This window comes from Mya arenaria, chromosome 3 (assembly GCF_026914265.1).
Source record: "Mya arenaria isolate MELC-2E11 chromosome 3, ASM2691426v1".
NCBI classification, from domain to species: Eukaryota; Metazoa; Mollusca; class Bivalvia; order Myida; family Myidae; genus Mya; species Mya arenaria.
In genome coordinates this window covers 23849969-23877012 of record NC_069124.1, presented here as the reverse complement: position 1 = coordinate 23877012, position 27044 = coordinate 23849969, and the positions used below count along the sequence as shown (strand labels likewise).

General features: G+C 34.3%; 1 protein-coding gene across 1 annotated transcript; it reads left to right on the top strand.

The window, feature by feature from the left end:
- The first annotated feature begins 5101 nt into the window (after positions 1-5101).
- On the top strand, positions 5102-18985 carry LOC128225865 (multiple epidermal growth factor-like domains protein 10). Its single transcript, XM_052935762.1, has 13 exons — positions 5102-5162; positions 10146-10286; positions 10584-10724; positions 11719-11859; positions 12014-12165; positions 13230-13370; positions 13535-13678; positions 15081-15183; positions 16049-16198; positions 16854-16988; positions 18132-18270; positions 18644-18732; positions 18957-18985. Exons 1-13 carry the CDS (start codon positions 5102-5104, stop codon positions 18983-18985), a joined length of 1566 nt encoding a protein of 521 aa, XP_052791722.1.
- Positions 18986-27044: the final 8059 nt, after the last annotated feature.

The window sequence follows — 27044 nt, the reverse complement described above, 5'->3', positions numbered from 1 at the left end:
TAAGGCCGGTTGTTGATGATTGGAATCAGTCATCATCATGATCATCATCATCATCCTCATCATCATCATCATCATCATCCACCGCACCCACCACAACAACCATCACCACCAACTTCACCACTTTCGTCATCATCAAATATCAGCAACATCTACATATCATCATCTCGTCATGATCATTGTCGTCATCGTCACATCATAATTAGTATCATTGCCGTGGTGCATCATCATTATTATTATCATCATCATCTTAGTCGTCGTCGTCGCATTATCATTATAATACTCATAATATTCGTCGTCGTCGTCGCCGCATTATCACTATCGTCGTCATTGCATTATTATGATAGTGTCGTCGCCGCATTATCACTATCGTCGTCATTGCATCATCATGATAGTGTCGTCGCCGCATTATCACTATCGTCGTCATTGCATCATCATGATAGTGTCGTTGTCGCATTATCACTATCTTCGTCATTGCATCATCATGATAGTGTCGTCGCCGTATTATTATTATTATACTCATAATATGTGTCGGCGTCGTCCCGCATTATCACTATCTTCGTCATTGCATCATCATGATAGTGTCGTCGTCGCATTATCACTATCTTCGTCATTGCATCATCATGATAGTGTCGTCGTCGCATTATCACTATCTTCGTCATTGCATCATCATGATAGTGTCGTCGCCGCATTATCACTATCTTCGTCATTGCATCATCATGATAGTGTCGTTGTCGCATTATCACTATCTTCGTCATTGCATCATCATGATAGTGTCGTCGTCGCATTATCACTATCTTCGTCATTGCATCATCATGATAGTGTCGTCCCCGCATTATCACTATCTTCGTCATTGCATCATCATGATAGTGTCGTCGCCGCATTATCACTACCGTCGTCATTGCATAATCATGATAGTGTCGTTGTCGCATTATCACTATCTTCGTCATTGCATCATCATGATAGTGTCGTCGCCGTATTATTATTATAATACTCATAATATTCGTCGTCGTCGTCCCGCATTATAATATCTTCGTCATTGCATCATCATGATAGTGTCGTCGTCGCATTATCACTATCGTCGTCATAGCATCATCATGATAGTGTCGTCGCCGCATTATCACTATCTTCGTCATTGCATCATCATGATAGTGTCGTTGTCGCATTATCACTATCTTCGTCATTGCATCATCATGATAGTGTCGTCGTCGCATTATCACTATCTTCGTCATTGCATCATCATGATAGTGTCGTCGCCGCATTATCACTACCGTCGTCATTGCATCATCATGATAGTGTCGTCGCCGCATTATCACTATCTTCGTCATTGCATTATCATGATAGTGTCGTTGTCGCATTATTATTATTAAATTATCATTGCCGTTGTCGTCGCATCATCGTGACTATCATCATCAGCACCATTCTGCACAATTGCATTTGCTTTACAGAACATTCATAATACGCATACTATAATATTTCACTTATCAAAGACGAATTTAAATTAAAATCACCAGCCTGAAAAAACAACGTATTTTGTTGTTGTCCAATTTTCATTATAATTACACAAATTTTAAAATGAGCGTCGGAACCCGCCACTGCCTCCATCACAAAAAATCCCGGATGATGATGTACTTAAGATACAAATGTAACATAAATAGCAGAATAGAGACCACGAGTTTGTATCATTTGTGTCAATCATTATAAAAAGGAGAGTTACATTAATTGATTCCCTTCAAGAGATTATCATCATTATTATTATTATTATTATTATTATTATTATTATTATTATTATTATTATTATTATTATTATTATCATTAATAAAAAGGACAGGTGCGCTCATCAGGTTAATATGACGTTACGTCATTTCACTTCAGACTGGGTCACTCGCTTTAACGCTGTGCTTTATCGTTATTTTTTTACGTACGACCGGAGAGTTTACGAGACGTTTCTGAAACGCCTTTATGATTATCGTTAAGTTGGTCGTTATTATGATCGTAAATTTTCGATAATGGCAGATCGTAAAATCTATCTGAAACGCACCCCAGGATAGTAAATAGCCTTATTGAACTAGCATTAAAAAAAAGTATACATATATATGTGTGATAGCAAAAACAGTAAATTTTTAGCAATGAAAGTCATTGAAGTCTTTTTGTCTTGCATGTTTTTTGTCACTAGTATTTTAAAGAGAAAAAAATATATGGATAGATCTTAAAACTAAAACTAACTAAGATGAATTCCTACGTAGTCGATATTTAAAAATAAATCGACGACAGATCCGATTTTGGAGTGAAGTAAGTGTTTCAATGACAAGTCATAAGGTGCAATTTCACTGTTCATTTACATCATCGTGTGCTGATACTTTTACGATTGATTCTGGAATATTTGAATATGTATTCAAATTTCTTTTTTTCAGCTTCATCAACAGCTGCATTCGTAAATTGTTGTCCAACAAAATAAACAGAGGAATTATCCGAGCACCTCAGTGGGAAACTTAGGCATAGTGAAACTTCTTTTAACAAGTATAGTAGAACATACACAGGCATGACGCTCTTGGCATCACAACACTCTAACAAATAGATAACCTAAATTAACCTGATGTTTATTTCTTTGAATATTAATGTGTACCAATAAATTGGCAAATTCCTAAATGAACGAATTGACCTAAATTAAACTTACGGCATTGTATGCATACATTTGCACAGGTGAATCGTACACGGATTTGGTTGCTCGAACTTGGTAGGACAACCTCTTGTCTATGTTTAACTCTTATACTTTGACCACGTTCATTTCTTTCAGAAAGTTTAGTTTTAAAATCAAAATCAGCCCCGAAGGAAACCCGGGTCATTACGCTAACAAACGTTTTAGTGCACCAATAGCCAAGAGATGTACTTGACTAACGGAGTGGTTAATTATTTTAGTGTCTTGTGTCAGTCGTGCGTAATTCATTGTGAATGTTTTTAACACACTTACGGCCACATCTTTATAATCACGTCTGAGTTAATTAGAATGGTGGTTATAAATATCATTTGCGCAAGCAACGACATGGGATATGCTCCGTTGTATCACTTCTTAGATATTGACACAAATAAAGAATTAATAAAATCTGTGTATGTGTCAGTTCACAATAGGACGTATAGAATGCATCAATGTTTACTCTGACCTTTGATGTGCCAAAGCTGTCAATATAAAACGTTTATTGATTAACAAACATTTTATCTGTCTCATTCAAGTCAGTCAATATATCAATGGAAACTTGATTAATTATATAAAATGCATTTGTGCTGCAATTTAAAGAAGCGCTCTCTTCAAGGCCAGACTACTAGTTTAAAATCACGAACACATAAATACTCAATAGGTTGGATTTCTTACAGACTTGTTATTTATATAAATGGATAGTCTTCCATTGCTTGCTGAAGATAAAATGTACTCCGCCTTCGGTCTCGTGCAATCTGGTCTGGGATTTGAACACCTTTATATACTCCGCAAATATATACTCCGAATTTATAGTCATAGGACCGAAAAGAGACAAAAAATACTTATTGCGTTAATATGTTTTATTGCCGATTTATATATGTAGCATTGGGCTAGTTTACCACATATCGGGCGTTTCACAGCGAATTTCAAAATACTAGCATTAAAGCAGTGTGCGAGTTTGAATCATGCCCATGTTAACTATAAAATTTAAATTCTTTCATCATTCTAAAAAAGTGTTTTCATAATGATGTTTGCATTTGTTTAAACATATTGTAAATTCTCAATTGACCGCCCCGAAAGGTCAGTGGAGAAGCGTCCAATTCGGATGCAGAATGTTCTAGGTTCATTACCGGACGACGTCATTCCGAAAGACGCTACACTTGGTTATCAGTGCATTTTAATAACAGATAAGCGATACAATGACGGAAACGATATTGCTGTCGTCCACCTCCAAGCATTCGATGATATAGACGAAGAAGGATGATTTCTGTTCTCCAAGATAAGCACCTGCGCAAATAATTGATTGTTCCGATCTAATCATGGAAAAACTAAATCAAAGGTGATGCGTACTGAATCGTTAATAAAAAAGGCGCCCATCATCCGTTATTACGATTACAAATCTACAACCGCTGTTACAGTGGCTTTACGAATGATATCGATTGCGGTTCGAATGCACGAAAAATTGAAGCCATGGTTTGGAAAAGAACTGCTGAACCGGGAAAGATCAAAACTGTCAATTTACCACGAGCACCAACGTATTCTCGAAATTAATAAAGATTAACACAGGATGTATCCACAATTTATAAAAAATCAACAACATTTTCTAAACCGTGGGCTATTAAAGACAAAACTGAGATAGTGGTTCTATCTTAGGCTACAATAATTCACTACTAACAAAATTATGGTGACATTTTTCAAACCGGGCGCAATCTTAGAACAATCGGTAGGAATATTCTACTGTGGCACATCAATGTAACTTAGAAGTAGTAGAAGTAGTAGTAGTAGTAGTAGTAGTAGTAGTAGTAGTAGTAGTAGTAGTAGTAGTAGTAGTAGTAGTAGTAGTAGTAGTAGTAGTAGTAGTAGTAGTAGTAGTAGTAGAAGTAGTAGAAGTAGTAGCAGTAGTAGTAGTAGTAGTAGTAGTAGTAGTAGTAGTAGTAGTAGTAGTAGTAGTAGTAGTAGTAGTAGTAGTAGTAGTAGAAGTAGTAATAGTAGTAGTCGTAGTAGTAGTCGTAGTAGTCGTAGTTGTAGTCGTCGTCATCGTAGTCGTCGTAGTCGTCGTCGTGGTAGTAGAAGTAGTACTAGTAGAGGAAGTAGTAGTAGTAGTAGTAGTAGTAGTAGTAGAGGAAGTAGTAGTAGTAGTAGTTGTAGTAGTAGTAGTAGTAGTAGTAGTAGTAGTAGTAGTAGTAGTAGTAGTAGTAGTAGTAGTAGTAGTAGTAGTAGTAGTAGTAGTAGTAGTAGTAGTAGTAGTAGTAGTCGTCGTCGTAGTAGTAGAAGTAGTAGTAGTAGTAGAAGACGAAGAAGAAGAAGTAATATAAGTATTACTAAAACAGTGGTGTTGTTTTAGCTTGCAATCCTGGTTACTATGGATATGGATGTCTAAATGAGGGACATTGTGCTGTAGAATACGATATGGCGACAGGGGAGTGCTCAGTTTGCTTGCCGGGATGGAAAGGGACACCCTGTGACCAAGGTATGGCCGTGCACTTCTTATGAACAGTTAAATATGCTTGTTTCAGCAAATTAATTATAAGATTTGCAAAACCAAATATGCAGTTGCAAACGTGAAAAAAAAAATAAAAAAATGAACAAGTCATAATTAAGACCTTACGATGAATATTTAACACTGTTATACGTCACATATTGCTATCGACTGATTACTTAATAAACACTTTTATAGCGTTTTATGTCATGCTTTTCGATGACATAAAAAGTTTTGTTACGGTAATAACTACAGTAAAAATATCAAATTCAAACGTTTTCTCGGTTTAAGAAGGTGAATGTTCAAACTTTTGTTGCCATACAAATCAAAGTACAGATGAAATGCAATACAGAAAAAACTTGTATTACGTGAGGTGCAATTGGCTGCTAAAAACCCACATGTAGAGTTGAAAAGAACCTGTTTTACAAGTATATTTATATTTTTAAAGGATAATATAATGTGGGATGAACTGAATCAATTCTGAAAATATGCTAATACAATTAGGAAAAGAAAGCCAAGTGCGTTAACATTTTTTTTCTATATTGATGAAGTTCATTTGTGAAGTACAGAAAAAAAACAATGCAAAGTTATTCAATTAATGTTAAACCAATTTATCCCTGTAAGAAAATGAATTGTAAGAAAAAAGACATAGATACAGAATTAAATAGCAGGTTTGTTTATAGTTTGTTTCAGAAATGATTTAATTGCATCCAGCGTATTAAATGACATGCCCTCATCTCCTCTTAAAGTGTCTAACATTTTGTCAATATCGAAGAAAAATACAAATAAAATACACCAAAATGTATTGAATGCTAGATTAAACGGAAACTTGTGCTCATCCCGTTATGTTAACCACTTTAAGTATTGAAAGAAACAATCATTCCTTCACATAACGTCACCACTGAAATCGAATTTATTTGTAAAATGAATTAGATGATGCTTCTCCGGTAAATCGTACTTAACGGACTACGAAGTATACGTTTCGATATATCAGAAGGACTTAACTATAGCTTTTATACATTTTGAAATTTAAAGAACGGTAAATAATGTGATTACCGTGCATACATTTCTTTCTAAGCGTGGGTGATGAAAGTTCTTTTGTTTATTTAGAACCAAGTTAAAGATATCGGATACAGCCAGGTATACGAAACATATAGTGGGTGTTAAATCTTATAAGTTCTACATGAGTTTTTCATTTTACTTATAAATTTTCCAGTGACTTGTGTTCTCTGTAACGAAATTCTCATTTGTGTCGTAACGCTGTTATAAAAAAGGACTAAAAGATATTGGCTTTAGCATGAGGATTTTGTTATTTGGATAAGTGAACGCACAACGCTTCGAGCGGTATTTGATGAGTCCGAACTCATCTCTAGAGTGAGCCCCTTGGTTAAACCATTCGCTTTAAATTGTAATGACTAGGTTCAGGGATGTCAAGTTACTTGCACCTGGAACTGTGCACCATCTTGAACGGCAAATTTCAATCGAGTTTCATTGTTCTGTGAATTGTCGGAAGAAATTGGGACATACGCTCAAGCGGGGACATTGTTGAGGAGCCAGCTAGTTTTTTGGAGACTTTGCGGTCTTTCTCGTTGATTCCATTTGTTTATCTGTCACAGCTGATGCAACGACTCAGTATACACATCTCCTGTTTACTACCATACACGTGATACAGCTTTTAACCACAACATTTTTGAAAATTGCGATATTTCTCCACGCCGCAACGAGAAAACTTGTCAGATGGAGTACACTTGTATGGAGGCTATTCGTTGCCAAAAGTCCAGACGTGTAATTCACACAATGTGCTTCTTAATCGTACAAAATATCTCTTACATTTGTCAATGTAGAAGCGCTATTTGTTGTTTCTATTCGTCAGTTTTTCCGTATTGATTTGTCATTTGCCATTATAGTAGTCAAAATGTATATTTGTCAGATCTACCCCGTATAAACTCACTAAAACATAGATCGTATCACTTGCCTTTAAAAATATAATGATGTAATTTAGAAAGCCGAATCATGCATATATAAAACTGCAATCCTACAGTCGACACTCGCATTCGTAAAATGAACATTTGCAGTCCAACAAGTCCAGGTTTACAAAAGTGAATTGACAAGTTCAGAATTACAAGGATAGACGATTACGCCTATACCTTATATGGTAAATGTCACCGAAAGAAACGAAGGTGAATGGGCGGAGCCAACGAATTGGAATTTATTTATGTCGAATCAAGCAAGGGAGATAACATCTTCGCCTTCTTCCTGTAAATTCCCGGTTGTAAGTCCGAGTACTCTCTCTTTATTTCACAATAAAAAAAATAAAATATTAACTTCATCTTTTATTTTATTCTGACGATCAATGTTCCTAAATGGGTTATAAATCACCATATAATTTGGTCAATTGCAGTTGGGTGTATCTGAGCTGGGCTCACGGACCCAGATTTATACTGCCACTGTCGGGTTTTTTTTACTTATATACCCAACCAGCAAAAATTGTTCATTAACTTTATTTACAAGTGGACCATGGGCGGGTCGTTCAGTGGGGGAGCTGTAGGGCCTGTGTCCCCCCCAGTTGGCCCGCAAGTAAACTTAAAGGTTATTTTTTTGTCAATATTTCTCAGAAAAAAAGTACTTAATTACGCCATAATTCACCAATTCAGACTAAAAATATTTAAAATATTCTAGGGGGAGTACCCCTAAACCCCACTTCACACATTTTAAACATAATAATGTCATGCCCACTCGAGGGATCATGTCCAAAAAGTCGTGCCCCTAAGTAAAGCCCCTCTAACGCAAGTCCCTGTTCAAAACCTGCTCCAGCAAACCCACGAAAGTTTTGATGGACATCATAATGATATCCACCTAGTTTTGTCTGATGTTATACATTTACTATCTTAATAAGCATGTATGGTGTAAACGTGTAATTTCGATACATCATTGAAACAAAATATCCATGTGGATGGACGAACAGCCCTCCAACCCACTTGTGTCCCCCAGTTATGAATTACGAGATCTGCCACTGTGAACCATGACAATCAAGTGGGGGATTTCAAGAACATGAAAAAAACAGATATCGTGAGTCTTAGATTAGAAAAACAAACGCGCAATTTTTCCCCTCCAAAAGGGCTAGGGCCGCTTCACCTAAATGTGAAAAAAGCCTTGACTGTTGAGTGTGGGTGGGGTATAAAAGGTAGCAGCAACTAATAATTGTTTATTAGCAATAAATTGACTTCATCATTAAAATACTTTATTAATTACTTATAAAATAATATTCGTTACAGACGAGTTACAGTATAATGTACGAGTTATATGAAGTTGTAATCTTAGTGTATTTTACCCATACAGTTCCAGCTACCAGGTAATAAACCTCTGGGGCATCTTCGTAAATAATTTCAACTTAATGAAAATTAAGAAAGTAAGAAAACTGTCGACATTTTTCATTTTTCTTAAAACGTTACTGTAGTATCACTTTTAGCCATAAAACATCAATTTGCGAACGTAAAACTGAAAAACTGTATCTGATCTTTTGTCAGCAGTCATATACCACTGGTATCCAGACATTTACGCAAAAATTGGCTCATTCCAAAACAAAAGATAAAAATAATTGTCAACACGGTCAATCTGTGAGAGTGCAGCTTTAAAAGAAAAATAAGACAATGGGACTTTTCATTCTTGAAGTATAATTTTATGCTAATGACTTACATTTTGTTGTGTTTGAGTCAAGTATCATTTTGCATACATCTCATTTCATGTCATATGTGCGTATTTATAACTATTATATACTAGACAAAAACATATTGTAATATCATATATTATTTATTTCGACATGAAATAATTTATAATCTATCTTGTTTCCAAATCATAGTCCATAATGTCATAATATAGATGATTCGTAATGTCCATAATAAGGTTCACAATGTCCATGGTCCAAAGTATCCATAATTGGTTCAAATAGAGCCGAGTGATAGCGGGAATTTCCGAAAGACGTAAAGAGGAGTTAAGACATGGTTAAGGCGGAGCTATCTATAAATAAAATTAAATTCATCTCGTAAACATGTTCAACTGCGAATGAAAAGTCACCACCATACAATGTACTTTGTAGAACTACGGACTGAAATCTGTCTTCTACAAACCGCAACGTAAAAATCGGCATGTGACTTTCACAGAATTACAAGTGTTTACCATAAACGACTCTATAAACACGACTGAACCTTCTGTTGAATAGATGCAACGAGAATAAAACTGCAATCGGCACAATGAAAAATGAAAATGTACAGTGTGAAATGTAAATTGAGTTGGTGTTTGTAAAATGTACATTGGTAAATCATCAATGTTACAAACATAAAATACACACATACACGTCTGGACTTTTGGCAACGAATAGCCTCCATACACTTGAACATTGACGACAGTCTGCATGGGGCCTTTACCAAATGCGCAAATTGAGTTTGTGATTATGATGCTCATTGTGTATCACCGACTGATTTTTACCGCTGACTAGATGTTGTGCCACTAGTGATTTTTGAGTTTGGTTCTAGTGCTCGTGGGCTTTAGATTCTTATAACAACATAATGTTTCAATGGTATATCTTCACCCATACCAACATCGCTTCAAAACGTTTGTATATCCGTTGTATATATTTTGATCAGTCATTTGCTTATTAATGACGTATTCAGTTTAAACACTTGCTTTCATCTTTATTTTACCTTTTAACTTAAAGTAATGAACTTTAAACCTATGAAAAATATTTTTGTATAAATACAGATCATAAGCAAACACGAACGTTTTACGTGTACTTATTACAAATACTATATGAGTATACTAATTATAAATTTAATTTGCATCATCAAATGTTATTCGTCGTTGAAACATAGCGCAATTGATAAATATTTTGAATAATATGCAAAAGTTAATACATCCTATTGTTTCTAATACATTAACAATGGTCCTCATATTAATTTATTTAAATACTTTCTACAGTATGTGTCCCAGGCGATTATGGACCAGGGTGTACATCACACTGTGGTCAATGTCTTGATGGCACCACCACATGCAACACGGACAACGGTTTTTGTCCGCATGGGTGTGCATCTGGATACAGAGGGCAGTTGTGTACTATACGTAAGATTATCCGTTACTCTTGTCCATAAAGGACTTTACTTCCAAATATGTATCATAAAACTATGACAATTTAGGGAACCAATAATTACCAACTGGCATGAATAATCACGCTGTCAGCACACTCGTATATAAATTATTTAATTTACATGTTATTCAGTACTTATCATTACTAAGAACCTCTTACTATTGTTCAAAATATGTTTCTGCAATAATTGACTGTTTTAACTATTATACATGCTCAAAGACACATAAGCTTCTAAAATGCAATAGTATTACTTGACGTTATCTATTATCCAGCCTGTACTTCCGGAGAGTATGGACTAGACTGTACATCACACTGTGGGCAGTGTCGTGACGGAAACGCGACGTGCAACACGTACAACGGACACTGTCCTGCTGGATGTGCACCTGGATTCAAAGGAGTCATCTGTAAAACAAGTGGGTCACTTGTGCCTTTTCATAGTTTGTCAATAATGTGCGCTTGCTTCACTTACTGTAATATTCCATTACTTTGCAAGTCAAGGACCAAAATATTTAATTTCAAAAAGTGAAATAAACGTCCTTATCGGCCCAAAATTTCGGGGCATAATACCTGTGTCCTTCAAAACATGTATAGGCGTTTTGAAAAGTGCAAAGTTTACATACAAACGTTTCATCAAAATTTGTCTTAAGAAACATTTGAATAAGCTAAAGGCATACACATATACCCAACTGCTTTGTATTGTGAAAGGCAATAGAAGAACATATTTACATGGAAAGATATATCAGCATGACGATGCGGGTATAACTCATTGACATAGAACATGTTTAGACTAACTTCTTGATTCTAATCAAAAGGTAGTTTACGATTTTGAAGGATAGATTTTCGCACCAATGGAGGCTTCTAAAAGTTAAATTAAAGCACAAAATGAATGGTATGGATTCATGAATATAATGAAGCAAAAAGAAAAGAAGAGGATAAACAAAAACAATATAAGTAACTATTCATTTTGCGAATGTCGTTATGTCTGCGATGTTTCAACTTTTGAAAAGAAATCAGATTTGAGAAACTTTATTTCTCTCCTCACAATCATTGTTTCGGGCCATTTTTCAGTACTTTGATTTCCTACCATAATCAAATAATTGCATTTCTTTGCATTAATTGAAAACACTTCTCAAAAAAGATTATAAAATATATTCTGAAAATTATGAATAATAGTTAGTTTTGTTTATTGCTCACTAGAAAACAACAGAAGAGTTCAAATTTTACAAAATATTCTGTTTCGAGAAATCAAGCTTTTTGTTCACTGTAGTTTCGTTTCGATAATCATTTGATTACATATACAATGTTGCGATAAAACATTTGCGGTTTCGAATGTACTGAATATTTGAATAAATAGTCGAGCAGCGAAAATCAGGTACAACAACAGCACTGTAAAAAATATTTCTACAGAATGTTCCCCCGGAGAGTATGGACCCGGATGTACGTCACATTGCGGTCAGTGCAGTGGCGGGAACACAACGTGCAACGTATACAGCGGTCAATGTCCGAGCGGATGTGCATCCGGATACAAAGGCGATGTTTGTTCAACTTGTAAGTGACGAGTTAGTTAAAATATTGTTTTGCTCATAAAATATGATAATGTATATATTAAAAAAACAATGAAGGTACATGATTTGTTACCGTCTATTAACCACGTGCAGAGACATATTTGTTTTTAAAATGAAATCGATATATTTAATATAAGTCATTTTAAAGCCTGTGCTCGCGGAGAGTTTGGACCAAACTGTGCTTCAAACTGTGGCTACTGTCATGACAGCAACACGACGTGTGACATATTCAACGGGTACTGTCCAGCCGGATGTGCCACTGGATACAAAGGATACTTCTGTAAAACCAGTGAGTTATTTGTTTGTTAAATGTCATGAATTGAAATACTGTTCTGTTTTCACTTTTTATAGGTACAATTTGAAAAGTCGAATTAAAGGACCAAATACAATTTTTCAATAAGTCAAATTACATGTCATTTTAAGTTTTAATATTTAGCACACATAACACTTATCTCCTTACATATCTGTATGGGTATTTTGAGAGGTATGAATAGATTTCATAGGAATGTTTTATAAGAATTTATCCCAAAACAACAACATTTTAATAACCTACGGTGAAACAATTACGATTGGTTTTAGAGGCAAACGTTGTGGACACTAGCAAGTAAACTACGTATTTTGGCTTTGTGCATTTAAGTCGGTATCTTACCCAACTTAATGAAATGATACAAAGGATATTTGCTCTACTCTTTAAATTTCAAGAAAGATGGATTTTCCGTTTTGATCATTTTTACAGCACACAAACAATCTTATTGCATATCATCACGCACCTTCCATGCTTAATTTAGTATGTCATATACTCGTGTGTAAAAGTATAAAATATATTATATTGCTCAATAGAAAATATTCTAGATATTAGGAGAATTTACCTTGATCGGTCTTTATCGACCAAACACGCGAATATTTTGAAAATTAAGGTAGCAATGATATTATACTTCCACAAACCATTTAATTATGTTACATGATTACCGTGATATTTAAAGAATGCTGCAATGGATTGGTTTAATATGAAAAATAGCCTGTACTCATTGCAAGAGTGAGAAAGGTTTGTTTTGGTATTCACCTTTGCGAGAAAACAATTTAAGGTTTTAAATGTAATGAGCATTTAAATAAATAGTCACACGGTGGAAATCAGCAACCACAAACAACCATGTAAGTAATATAATATAAATAGAAGTATGGGTCAGTATAATGTGAATATTTCCACAGAATATACTCTGGCGAGTACCCGGTAAGGTTTCAAATGACATGATCATATAAATAAATAGCCATAGAGTGAAAATCAGAAGAAGAAAAAACGTGTAAGTATCAAAATAGATGTGTGGATCAGTATAATGTTAACAATTCCTACAGAATGTTCTCTCGGGGAGTTTGGACACGCGTGTACGTCACAGTGCGGTCATTGTAGTGGTGGAAACACAACGTGCAACTTATACAACGGTCATTGTTCGAGCGGATGTGCACCCGGATATAAAGGAGATTTATGCTCAACTGGTAAGTGTCGAGATTTTTGAAATAAATAATTTACCCATGATAATATATATATTACAAACCAGTATTTACGTACACTATTTGTAACCGTCTACTAACCATGTGAAGAGGTTTATTCGTTTCTGAAATGAACTCGATTTAGTTATTAATAACAATTTTTGCTCAAGCCTGTGTTTCCGGAGAGTTTGGACCAAACTGTACCTCCAAATGTGGCTACTGTCATGACGGCAACACGACGTGTGACATATTCAACGGGTACTGTCCAGCCGCCGGATGTGCCGCTGGATACAAAGGAGACTTCTGTAAAACCAGTGAGTTACTTGTTTGTTAATTGTCATGAATTGAAATACTGAACTGTTTTCACCTTTTATTAAACACAATTGCTAAAAAATAGATTTGAAAGTCCACATACACTTTTTTCTAAGAAGTCAAACTACCTGTCATTTTTAAGATTTAATATTTAGCAACCATTTGATTTGTGTCCTTACTAATAATATCTGTCATGTGTTCCCGTTCCGGATAGAAAATTCCGACCCGAGGGCACCTTCGTTGCCAGGTAACGAGGCTTGCCGAGTAACCGGCTACGCAGCGTGCCCTAGGGTCGGAATTTTCTATCCGGAACGGACACACATGATATATGTTTTTTCTAGCATACCTTTTATTACATTTTTTGTGAAGAAAATACATAAGAAATCGCGTACATGTTTTTTTTTTTACATTTCACCAAAAAGCGGGTGCGATGATGTTTACTGACGTCATGACAGGCAGTAATTTGTATTCACCGCATACGTCAATAAGTTCCTTCGATATCACGTCTTTTAAGGGTTGTTTTGTTTTGTTTTTAAGGAATATTTTTGTAAAGTTAATGTTAATCGAACTCATCTATCTTATAACTATGGTTACATTAGTGTTTAATAAAAGAAAATGAAAGTATTACGTCATAGCGCGTGACATGGGGGGATGCGAGATGGAGTTTTCCAGCACGGCTGAATTCACCGGAAATGCCTATCCGGTGTGCTAGAAATATCTGTATAGACATTTTATGAGGTATGAACATATTTCGTAGGTAGGTTTTTTTTCAGATTTTGTCTTAATACAACAATTGTTAAATTACCTATGTTGACAAAAGTACGAATCTTTTTAGAGGCAAATATTATTGATAGTAGGAAGTAAATTACGTATTAAAGCTTTGTGAATTTAAGTCACTATTATACAATACTTCATAAAACTCAATATATATTTGCTTTACAAAAAAAAAAAACAATGCACCTCAAACCTAAATTGAAAGGACGTATTTGACTTTTTTTTAAATGTCTGGCCTTCCCTCGCCAAATTGTATTACAGAAGGCCCTAATAGAACAATGCCGGTTTATCTATGCCGAAAGGGCCGTAACTGATGTTGGAATTACTCGTAGCCCAATACCTTTACTAGTTTGTTATACGAACGTTAACAATATAAGATTGCACTTTTTCTGTGTGTCTATTGTTACCTGTTTTAAAATATTTAGTAAATTGTGTATTATTGCAACAAACTATGATATACTAAAAAACAAAAATCAATTGACACAGGAAATTGTGTTGATTATGGTTATAAGTTATCATTTATGTAACCTAATTAGAACGTGATCAAAATCCACAACCTTTCTTCAGAAATATTGCAAATGGAGAACGTTTGAAAAATCTCAATGACCTGTATTGTTATTAATCCTACAGCCTGTGATCCCGGAGAATATGGTCCAGACTGTACACGCAATTGCGGTTGGTGTCGTGATGGCTACACCACGTGCAGTGTATACAACGGCCAATGTCCGAATGGGTGCGCTGCTGGATTCAATGGAGATGCATGTCAAACCCGTAAGTTGCAATGTGCTTGTTCGTCATCTATGATTTTTTTTAAATCACCTGATATGCCAAAGGGTTTTACAAGCGTAACAATCAAATTCCATAACCGTTATCATGTTTTATGAAACATTATCGTATTATATAGCAGTATTGTCATATCCCGGATTAACATACACCTGTTATCATTTTAAACCCTTAGACTCGTTCCCATTTGTTCTAAGCAAAAAGTCTTACATTTATTAAAAATACTATCAAATAACTTAAGGCAAACGGATCAAAACCAAACTTTAAATCAGAACAGCAGTACTAGTTTGTTCACTATTTTGATGGACTTGAAGAATGTAGTCATTATTAATTCCCATATATGTGATGGTAATACTGTGTTACAAAAAAGAAATTGTCACTGTCAAAACCGATTATTCTATCATGCCAGAAGACAACATGGAGTCACACCCAAATTGTTTACAACTAATACTATGACTATAACAAACCTAAAATAAAATTGAAGATCATTTAACTAAATGCATTCGTTAATGAAACGGAAGCTTTCAAGGAATTTAAATTAAGAATTCATGAATACACTTTTAGCATCGGAAGGGGTTTAACTATATCTTTGTGGTAAGTGCCAACGTGTGAAAACCACACGCAAAATAGAAAACGTCTAATGCAAACACGGATTTGAACAGTGGTATATTGGAAACACATACAACTACTTATACGTCAGCATTATGAATCATGTAAGGTTGAAACACAGACTTTTATAGAGTCATAGTTTAAACACATTTAAAGTAAAGCAAAGTATTTATTATTTAAAACAATTTAGTATTTTTGAACAGCAGATTGTCCATTTGGAAAATATGGTGACGGATGTCTGTTCAACTGTAGCGGCAACTGCAGTGAAAATAATACCTGTAATTACATTAACGGCGAATGTTCATATGGATGTGAACGTGGTTTTGACTTTGCAATTGACAGGCATTGCAGAACACGTAAGATATTTTTGCTTTTTAAGCATTATAAACAAGTGATGAGTAAAAACAGTTTCGCATAATTATGTCCTTGTAACTATAAATGTATATATTTCTTGCACAATGGGCATGCCTTTCCGAGCGTTCAATGAGCCTAGAATTCTAGAATATACACAACGGCATTTGCCCAAACAGATTGAACCTGCGATTATCGGACACACATGCAATTTTATATAAGTCTGAACTATGAATAATTTGATATTAAAGGCCATACTTTCTGGTTACCTTTTCAGAACATTTCAAGTAAAACATAATTATTTCTTTTTGTGAAACAGCTTGTCCTTTTGGAAAATATGGTGACGGATGTCTGTTAAACTGAAGCGGCAACTGCAGTGAAAAAGATACATGTAACTACAAAAGCGGCGAATGCTCGAAAGGATGTGAGCCTGGCTTAGACTTTGCACGAGACAAACATTGCAGTACACGTTAGTATTTTTTGGTATACACATCATTGACTTGATCTTGACAACTTTGATCTTTACAAAGCAGTCTGAATAAGTGATGAGTAAAATACAGTTTCGCATAGTTATGAGAAATATATATGACTTTGATATATGAAAGATATATATCTTTGTTATTTTATGTATAGTGTGTCTTAGATATTCGTCTTTTGCAGAATGTAAGAATGGAACATTCGGCAAAGACTGTACCCACAAGTGTGATTTTTGCATGAACGGCGATTGCAACACATTAGATGGAACTTGTCGTAGTGGATGTATGAAGGGTTATTTGGGGCAGTTTTGTACGGAGGGTTTGTATTTTTTAAGGAAAACATCTACCGATTGATCGTTATTTCAACGAGTTCACATAAAACATGTTATAGTATCATAGTTGATATCAGTCAAAACTAGCCTGACCTACACGAATGTCTTTATTGTCGTTGGATTTTTAAATTAAATAAGAACGTCCCTTTGAGTGTGCAATACATTTTTTTATAATTAACAATTTGTACAATATTTCAGAATGTGAAAAACATCACTTTGGAATTAACTGCAACATCACATGCCATTGCGATGAATGCAATCATGTGGACGGATCTTGTGGAGTATATCCTTGTTTTAGTGGATGGGTCGGTGATACTTGTTCAGAACCAATTCAAACTAGTAAGAGCATTTTTTATTTATTTATCTATCGTGATGTAAATCACTAACTAGAGTTATCAAAGGTGTAATGAATACACAAGACGCCGCTTGAAAACGGGAATGACTCAATGTTGTGTTTTGACATAAATATGAACATGTTAATATTATAAAACGGACAAACATTTTGCTTTGTTTTAGCCTGATCATAACTATTGTTGAATCAAATGAAATGTATCTCATATTGTGACAAATTTCCGCTGGTTATCAACAATCGTATGTGTTTTTTTATTTATGTGTATGTGAAATATTCGTGAAACTACATGCCAATCAATATTGTTCGGACCTTTTCTTGATAAATCAAGGACCATTACTCCTGATAGACAAAAAGGAAATGTCACACAAAGGGATTCTGCACTACGTCTATGACAAATCGTTAAGTTAGACAAAACGAATGTTACACAAATTTCAGATGCCGATCAAACTAACCAACATCACAAGTGTTATGTTTGTATGTAAAAACATTTTCGAGGTACATAAAACATGAATGTTTCATACAATTATTTTACAAAATGGAGGGCAATAACGCTTGTAATACGACAAGAAATGTTATACATATTGCAGGTGCACAATTTCCCTGCTAACCAACATTAATATGATAAACTTGTATGGGTTAGTGCAATACTTTTGCAGCTAAATGCGACGTAACAGTTTGTGGCGGGGTAAGACGGGGTTGGGACTTAATCTTATTTAGACGTATACTGCGTTTCCACGAAGTTCGTAATGTTATAGCTCACGTCTAAACATTATTTCAGGTCAGAATCAAAATAATGACCAGTGGACTCGACAAGCAAATAACATCATTCTTGTTGTTGCCGCTGTCTCATCAACATTGCTGTTTGTTTCAATCGTAGCTAATGTTTTCCAGTATTGCAGAAGAAAGTCCAAGTACAGGTAATTTCATGAAACACTACACTATACACCTCACCCGACAATCGTGCGTCATAAGTTTGCTTATAAGGGTTACTTTAATATTTGAACGTTATAATCATTTTTCATTGTGGTACAAACAATACGTTGTTTTTGTTCAATTATTAATTATTTGTATGTTTATTTGATTATACAACTGTAACATAAGGAAGCTTTAAGATAACTACAACGTTTCTTCTGATAGTCTTTGTATATATGAAAATTGCCAATGTTGCAGTGTCACCAGATCAGATAATGGTTCCTAAGGGGCTTTGTCCGTGATGCACATTGACCGTATATTTATATATCTATATATTCATCTATTTAGAAATATAAATGCTATCCCTTCTTTGTATAGAAAAAGGAAAGAGAAGGTGGACACCGATTATTTCACAGTACCTGGACCATCAGCGCCATCTGATTACGACAGCCTTGATGCAATTGAACGTGAGTCATTTTTACCTTTTTAATGTGTGTCAATTTATAAACCCTTAAACTATTGTTTTCAAGTTGTACGTGTTGTTTGATGTAAACAGTTATCTAGAGAAGTTTAAAGTTTAAGGTGCAAGAATAATGGTCTTAATAAAAGAATTACCATGTAAAAATGCACTTTCGTTATTTGTCGTTCTTCATATTTACAGTGAAATTGTTTTGTGTAATTTCTTTTGCAGTGAGTTCAACTCGAGGAAATAGACAGTAGTGTAATGTGTTGATGATGTTTAATTCATCGCATTATGTTCGACAATGTTAAGTGTTTGGGTGATTTATCCTAGGTCTATAATGTGTTTCATTTCACTGTTTTATGACTGATGTTACTATATTATGTAAAATTGTTCACACTGTCTTCAACAATGTTTAGTTTTTTTTTTGTGATTCAGCCTAGGTTTATTATGTGGTACATTTCCCTGTTTAATTAGATGCTAATAAATAAGTCTGGGAAACAATGTACATTGAACAGACAGCTTATGATCACATACATCGCTTCTGCTTTACTTTCAAAAAAGGTGTGGTGTTACAATGACAATATCTGTCTTATGGTTAGATAATAAAAATACCATTAACAGGGGAGAAGTTCATAACTTTCCTTGGTTTTCTTTATAGTATTATACAAATTTGGTGTTTTTAATTGGTTTCCTTTGTTCATTGTATACATTCAATGTTTGTGCCGAAGGATTCTTATTTGTCTTAAGTCCAAAGTTGACTTAATGATGAAGATTGACATAGCCATTGGTTTCACTCCATTCAAATGAAGTGGGTATTGAAGTGGTTTTGAATTTTGTTTCGTATTTTCTTCAAATACATATGTGTCACCCTGAACATTGATTTAAAACGAATGGTGTTTAAAGGGATGCTCTAATGTTTTGGCACCAAGATACAAATTTTCCTTTGATGCATCTGAACACATTTATTTTAAAAAACTATTTTACCATTTGGTACCGATATTGCTGAAACAAATAATCTGGTTTAAGTCGGAGCGAACCCAAAGTCAATATAAAAAAAGAACAATGACGACCAAACCACCCGCCCACATGAACATTAAACATAAAGATAACATAACCTTTAGGTCTTTTGCTTTAAACGTTGTTCAAAACCGTGGACTTCAAAGACAATATTTAAGGATATATCAACATTTACTGAAGGGTCCAATCCATCAGTATCTAAGTTTTAACACTCGTAATTATTTTCCACCCTTGTAATATTGCTTCAATCGGACACTTTGCCCCAAAATGTTACATAAACCTGGACATCAGATAGCTCAAATATGTATCCTGCTAATTTGTTCGATTTAGTAAACACTTGTTTTGGTGAGTCTTGTTTGCGGACGCGAACACTGGACGGAAGGAAGGAGCCGAAACAATTTCTACATGCAACCATAAGACCAGTTTTGTTTGTTTCATGTAATATGTTTAAATGCCATAAAGTGAACTCAGTCCCGGTGCTAGAGTCAATGGGATATATTAATAAATACTATGACATTTTAAAAGCCGAAGCTGAAAATATCAAACGATCATTGATTCAAGACATTTCATCTGCCTGAACGTTTCTGCCATCTATCATTTAAACCTTATTTCATTTAAAAAGTTGGAATCCTTTTAGGCGATGACATTGTAGCATCTAATATTAAGTTTGAAACGAAAGTGTTTGATTATGATGTGACGCATGCATGATTATTTTATAATTGTGTAGTTTGACGTTCGCAGAGGTTTGTCATAAAGCGATTTTACTTAGATAACACAACATTTGTAAATGCAAAACTCGTTTTGTTGAGAGACTAACCTTTAATACTATGCATGAATCACCAAACACAACAGTTGCTCATTCAGAAGACAGCGTTGACCATATGGTTAGGAGCACAAGTCAACATATATTTGTACCGATTACTTTATATCATAAAACAATGAAATGCTATTGTAACTCGTATACTGCGACTTTACGTGCAACATTTGCCATATGGGATAATATACTCCCGAATGTAAATGAAGTGTGAACATAACTTTTTAACAATGGTTGTTGCAAGTTATTACAAGATTAACTGAAGCGCTTGGTCTTGTGTTGTGGGACAATCCAGAGAAGCCGGGAGGAAACCTACTTCTCCGGCCTAGTTAACAAAAACATAACAGCATACGAAATCAAGTTTGCCCGGGAGGACCTATTTTGATGCGTTTGTATGACAATTGATATAAGTGAATATCTTCAATAAAACCGATATGTGTTGAACATATAATGTGTTGATAAATTTATATTGAAATTTAAAATATTATATATGGTTTTGGATTCTTTCGCGGAAGTGCTGAGAAAAATTCGGTCAACTTCTAAAGTTCTAGCATTTGCTTAAATGTAGGGTCAAAACACTGAGAGTCCTTGCATTGCTTAAAGATTTAGAAAGAAAGGTATATGGTAAATTGCATAGTGGAAAATTAAAAAACGCACACTTGACACAAGTTTCCTTTATGTGTGTTAAGAAGTCCAACAGAAAGGGCTCCGAACGGACGGATGAACGGACATCGCCAAATCTATATGCTTCCGCTGAAACCTTAGGGTGGAGGTGATACGTTACATCTGAATCAACAGCAGTGTTAGTTATAATCATCACAACTTTGAAACGAAGTAATTAATTATACGGACGTTTTAGGCGTACCTCATGTCACCTAACATTTATAATGATGGACCTACTGGTTCGAGTTATGTTTACTCTGACGTCCTCAGTTCCAAGGCTGACATTTTCAAACGTTCATTGATTAATACACATTTTATCTGCCTTGTTTAATTCTGTCATATATCATTTAAAACATTTGAAAACAGAAACTACTTTGTTTTATACGATAGGAACAAAATGACCGTTTGGTAACTAATTTTGTCACAATTTACACTGATATTACAACCACCGATGGCATGTATTGTTTTAAAAAGACAGCTACCTTTAATTCCATCAGTACACTTTAGGTGATGCAACATGGTCAAAATTCAGACTCAAAACCTCAAAACTCAGAAAGTAATTGTCTTTTTGTGAAAGTTAAATTCAATATCTAAAAAGCTACAGAAATACTGTTAAACACAATATAAATAGAAATATCTCAAAATATGCATGATTGCATGACATTAAATGTAGACACCAGACATAATTTCCACAATGCACACTCCATTTCTTGACTTCCTATCACACAGTGGCATAGTGCGTATGCGTATAAACTACTTCAGCAAAAACATCACGAAGACATATGACGTTAGTCGACGAATTCAAATTCCTTTGCAAATCGTACTATTATATTGTTTTATCTTAAAATTACCATAAATGTATCATATAAAAGAAGTACTACATTAGTTGATAAGTCTGTGAAATTTTATCACTTTTAATTGCCTCGATCTAATGCGATATCTACTTTACCCAATCAACTTTAACGCAGAAATTAAACAACTGACATAAAAATGTCCTATCAGTTTGATGTATAAACGGTACTTTTTATTTGTTGCCTTAAACAGTTATAATGAAATTAAAACATTGTTAATTCCGGAATTGTTTAATATACAGATCAGGTTAACCACACGTTTAAAATCATTTATTGTGTTAATTGCGGTCCATATAATATCAGGGTCTATAAATATCTGTGTCCGTTGTTGTCATTGTACGAAATCAAAAGACTTATGCAAGGATGTGTTTTGACTTAGAACGCCAACATTTCTTAGTTGTTAGGCTAACAGATCTTACGTTACGGACTAAGTGCCAAAACTAAAACTATATTCTTTATACTTAATAACTTAAATTTTATTTGCGAGTGTCCTTTTTTGTTATTGTAAATAAAACATACTTATCTAATTAGCCCTTCATTTAAACCAACATTGACCAACACATATCAAGTACAATTTGAATTTTCCTTAATGTAAATATAAAATACTTTGAAATGGTATGGATGGAATACATAAATCTAGTTTATATGGTGCCGGTTGTCTGTTCAACTGTAGCGTAAACTGCAGGGTAAAATATACCTGTAACTTCATAAGCGGCAAATGTTCTGATGGATTTGAACCTGGCTTCGACATTGCACGAGACAACCATTGTAGTACACGTTAGTTACTTCTGGTATACGCATTATTACAATTCGGATATTTTGAAAACAATCAAATTGTGATAATCACAATACATGCTCAAATATGACTTTGATACTGTACATATCTCATTTCGATTTTGTATTACAACTGTTGTATTCACGTCTTTTTCAGCATGTGGAGATTGTACATTCGGCGAAGATTGTACCAATTCTTGTGGTTTTTGCATGAACGGATATTGCAACAAATTAAATGGAGCATGCCGAAGTGGACGTTTAAAAGGTTATACGGGACAGTATTGTAACGAAGGTTTGTATCTGCAGGCGAATATCAAAACCTTGTTTGTCTGATTTGAGTTGATTTACATTTTACTGACCGTTCCAGGGCGGTACCCAACAATCCTTGATAAACATACCTAGTTTTTTTTACATATAGTATGTATGCAATGTGCTGTTTATGGAGTTTTGTGCTGTTCTTCCATGTTTCTTGTTTGTGATATTTTGTTTTTATGATCTATGTCTTTGATGTTTACCCAGTGGCATTAAACCGGGTTTATGTTTAAACTTTTGGCTACTGAGCTTGTTTCTGTAGTTTGTCGTATATAATTGAAAAACACTATAACATACAAAAGCATCAGTGTTGATGTCATTCACACAGCATTTAACCAGATGACGAGAAACCGAAATTATGTTCTAAAACTGAGATATTCAATACAAAAACCAAAGCTATATATGTTAGCATAGCTTAGGCTAGAACAGATTGATCATTTGTTCTACGGATTTCGCCGAAAAAGGTAGGAGCGAGCGAGCAAAATTTATCCAAATTTACCGAATTTATCTTACAATTATGTCAAGAAATTATTTTTAATTACAAACATAGGTTCTCAGTTATAAATGAATAGGTTTTGATTGTTCCACATGAAAATCTGTCTCAATATTTAAAAAATGGAAATAAGATTTAGTGCTTTACTATTAACTTCAATTTAAACGTGGACATATTGTAAAGACAACATTCCTCAAAGTAACGTGCAATTATTCGAAGAGCAAAAAGAACTATTGTATTCATTCCGTAACTTACATATAGTATGTATGCACTGTAACACAATGCACTGTGCTGCTTGTGGAGTTTTGTGCTGTTCTTCCATGTTTCTTATTTGTGATTTTATGTTCTATGTCTGTGGCGTTTACCCAGTGCCATTAAACCGGGTTCATGTTTAAACTTTTGATACTGAGCTTGTTTCTGTAGCTTCTCGCATAAATATTACTATCACAAAAACATTTTAGACTAGTAAGTGTAATTCATCATTTCCAAATATTGGGTCAGGTATAAATTTGAACCTCTTGAAGCACATGCTAAAATTGTAGTGACTTTGACATTGCAGAAAATCGAAAATGTAAAAAAACAAAGAGAAAATTTCCAAAACAAGACAAGATTAAATTGCGGGGCAACAAAATTGGAGCAGTATCAAACAAATCTGCAACTGTGGCACCGGTCATTATATATGAGCAGATGGTGGAATAAAGATGTTTCCCTTTCAAGACCTCGCCTTTACCACGAACCTATGGTTTATAGGACCATGCCTTGAAAAAGAATAACATGATGGTCTACATAGCTTCAATGCCCGTAAGAATCAGATTACTACAAATCGATCAAAGAAAACAAGTGGATAAGAACAAAGAATTGAGAAAATTAAAACAGTCATTTCACCTATAAAAGTTTTTATTTTCTGATTTAACTGATGTTATTTTTATACTATACATGTTTGTGTAATGCACTAGTCATTTGTAACCACGCCCCCAGAGGTCCGGGGAATAGCGGGGACTTTGAATTTTGAGTCCAGCCAACCCCGGGTAAATCCACCGCATTCACCCGGCACTGCGGGGCCACCTCGAAAGTAAAAATACGACCCCGTCTATCCCCGGTAAACCCGGACCTGGGGGTGGTTACAATTGACTGGTGTATAAATACAGACTGTTACTAAAACAAGTCCTACTATTTTTATCTGTTTATAACAATTATGAGTATATTTAAACTGAGAAATGCATTTTAGAGTTTAAAAAATAACTCACGAAAACCTGTTTAATTGTTGTAGGTCGTGTGTTTAAATATAAGTTTTGCACTCAAAATCCGATTTAGTTATTGTTCAACGCTAAATTTTGAGTACAAAACAATGTATTACTTATAACACACATAAATAATTATTGCCTTCGACGCTGTAATCCTGCTGTTTAATGAAGACTATAATCCATTGACTATGACACTGATTTTCAATTAAAACGTGTGTTTTACATTAAATAAAACTGATAGTAACCTGAAAAGTAATACCGGAAATAAATAACAACGGTGCGTTCTGCAAAATATTCCCGACCTAAAATACTGTCAACAAATATCGGCTGTTTTGCGGTTACCCGGACCTGACTTTGTCCTGAAACGAGGAAAGTTTAATCGCGAAGAATGTAAAGCATAGAAATAACTTAAAAAAGGTCGACGTTGCAGGTTTAAATTCTAAGTAATAGAAATTCAGTAAAAAGAGGAAATTCAGAAGTAAACAAAAAAAGTGTTGTTATCTTTTTTTTCGTTTTTTCAAATTTTAGGTGCGGCAAATCAAACGAACAAATGGTCAATTTGTTGTGGCCTTAGGGTACCGGTACCTACATTTTTTTAAAAAGGACATTTGTTATTTCTTGCCCACCGGACAGGTAATTTCGGTAAATATTTCCGTGCCTGGAAGTCCATGTATCATGCACAATGCCGCATTAAATTTGCTGTATAGTTTAGGGAATATTTATTTTATCATGGCATTTCAATAGAGTGCATTTGAGTTCATACTGTTTTTATAATCGCAAAAGCAAAAATAATTTTTCAATATCCGAACTTAGAGGAATATTGTGCCGTCATCATTAAAGTTAAAGAAGTACTAATTCAAAGGTAAGTAAACAACGCGCATGTGCATTAATGAGAAGTGTACAAAAATGCGCTTGTCTATGGCAATATTTACACAAAACTATATATCACGGTGTACATAACAATTATATATCATTATTTAGGGACAAGTTATAAGCATTCAACCATTTGGCATGTTCAGCGCTCCTTTCTAGCGGCTGCATACGTGTCGTCAGGTAGATTTTGTCTATACAGACCGGACACATATGAAATATACATATATATCATTATATAACATTATTATTAGTTTTATCCGGCGCATATATCTGTTCTTTGTACTGCGATATTTAAGGATTGATTCTTATTTTTTGTGCGTTCATGCAGTATGAACGCTCGGCCGCGATTTTGCATATGCATAAACCGCGTTAGCGGTCATATATTAATTAATTAAATATTTTTTTAATCATTTGGTAGTTTCTGTAAAATCTGTGGATGTAGTAAAGATGTTTTGTTGTAATATGTTCATTTTAATCAAGAGAATTTTCGATACATTCTTTTCGTTGTCTTTTTACTTTTGCAAATATGTTAAAGTGTTCTGATGTGCTAATATTCTCGAATTGTCAAAATTTAGACAATTGTTCGAACTCGCGAAAATATATGACACTATGACAATCTAATTTCATTTCATGCATTATAATAAAGAGTTTTTGTTTTTTTAAATACCTGATATGATTTTAAAATGTTCTTAAATATAGAGGCACGCTTACAAACTTTTTCATATTCAATTCTTCTGATGATGTGAAAATGTATTTTATTCATGGTGTTAAAATTTTAAAATTGGACACATTATTTCATTTTCATCAGTTGTTTATGTTCTAAATGTTTAGACGTCAGCTACCAGCTAGTTCTGGTACATGACTAAGACAAGACGACTCAAGGCTAAGGCAGAACGAATTTAATTGTATAAGCCCGCAGTTTTGAAATATTCTGTTAATAAAACATCATAATTTGTTTTTCAATTTATTTCACATCTAAACTTGAAAGAAATACTTACATTTTATTTCAATTAAAGTTATTTACTTTACATCAAAACGATCATTTATGATCAAGAACCTGTAACATTTAAGCTTTGTTGAGATATTTTGGCATAGAAAAATAACACAACCAGGCGCGTAGCTGACTGTAAGCAAATATGCAGTTGTGTAATACTAATAAGATTTTAACAAGTCAAAGGTTTTGTTATTCAAAAACTCCCGAATCTTAATTAAAAACCAAAGAGTGAAGGGTTCAATATGCTGTATGTCATTGATCGACATACGCCCAAATTGGCC

Bases quoted from the DNA above. Each gene is read 5' to 3' on its own strand.
- LOC128225865 (XM_052935762.1), top strand. From the start codon at position 5,102: ATGGCGACAGGGGAGTGCTCAGTTTGCTTGCCGGGATGGAAAGGGACA. The intron at 10,725-11,718 runs GTGGGTCACTTG...ATATTTCTACAG, and splicing joins AGGAGTCATCTGTAAAACAA to AATGTTCCCCCGGAGAGTAT. The intron at 18,733-18,956 runs GTGAGTCATTTT...TTTCTTTTGCAG, and splicing joins CAGCCTTGATGCAATTGAAC to TGAGTTCAACTCGAGGAAAT.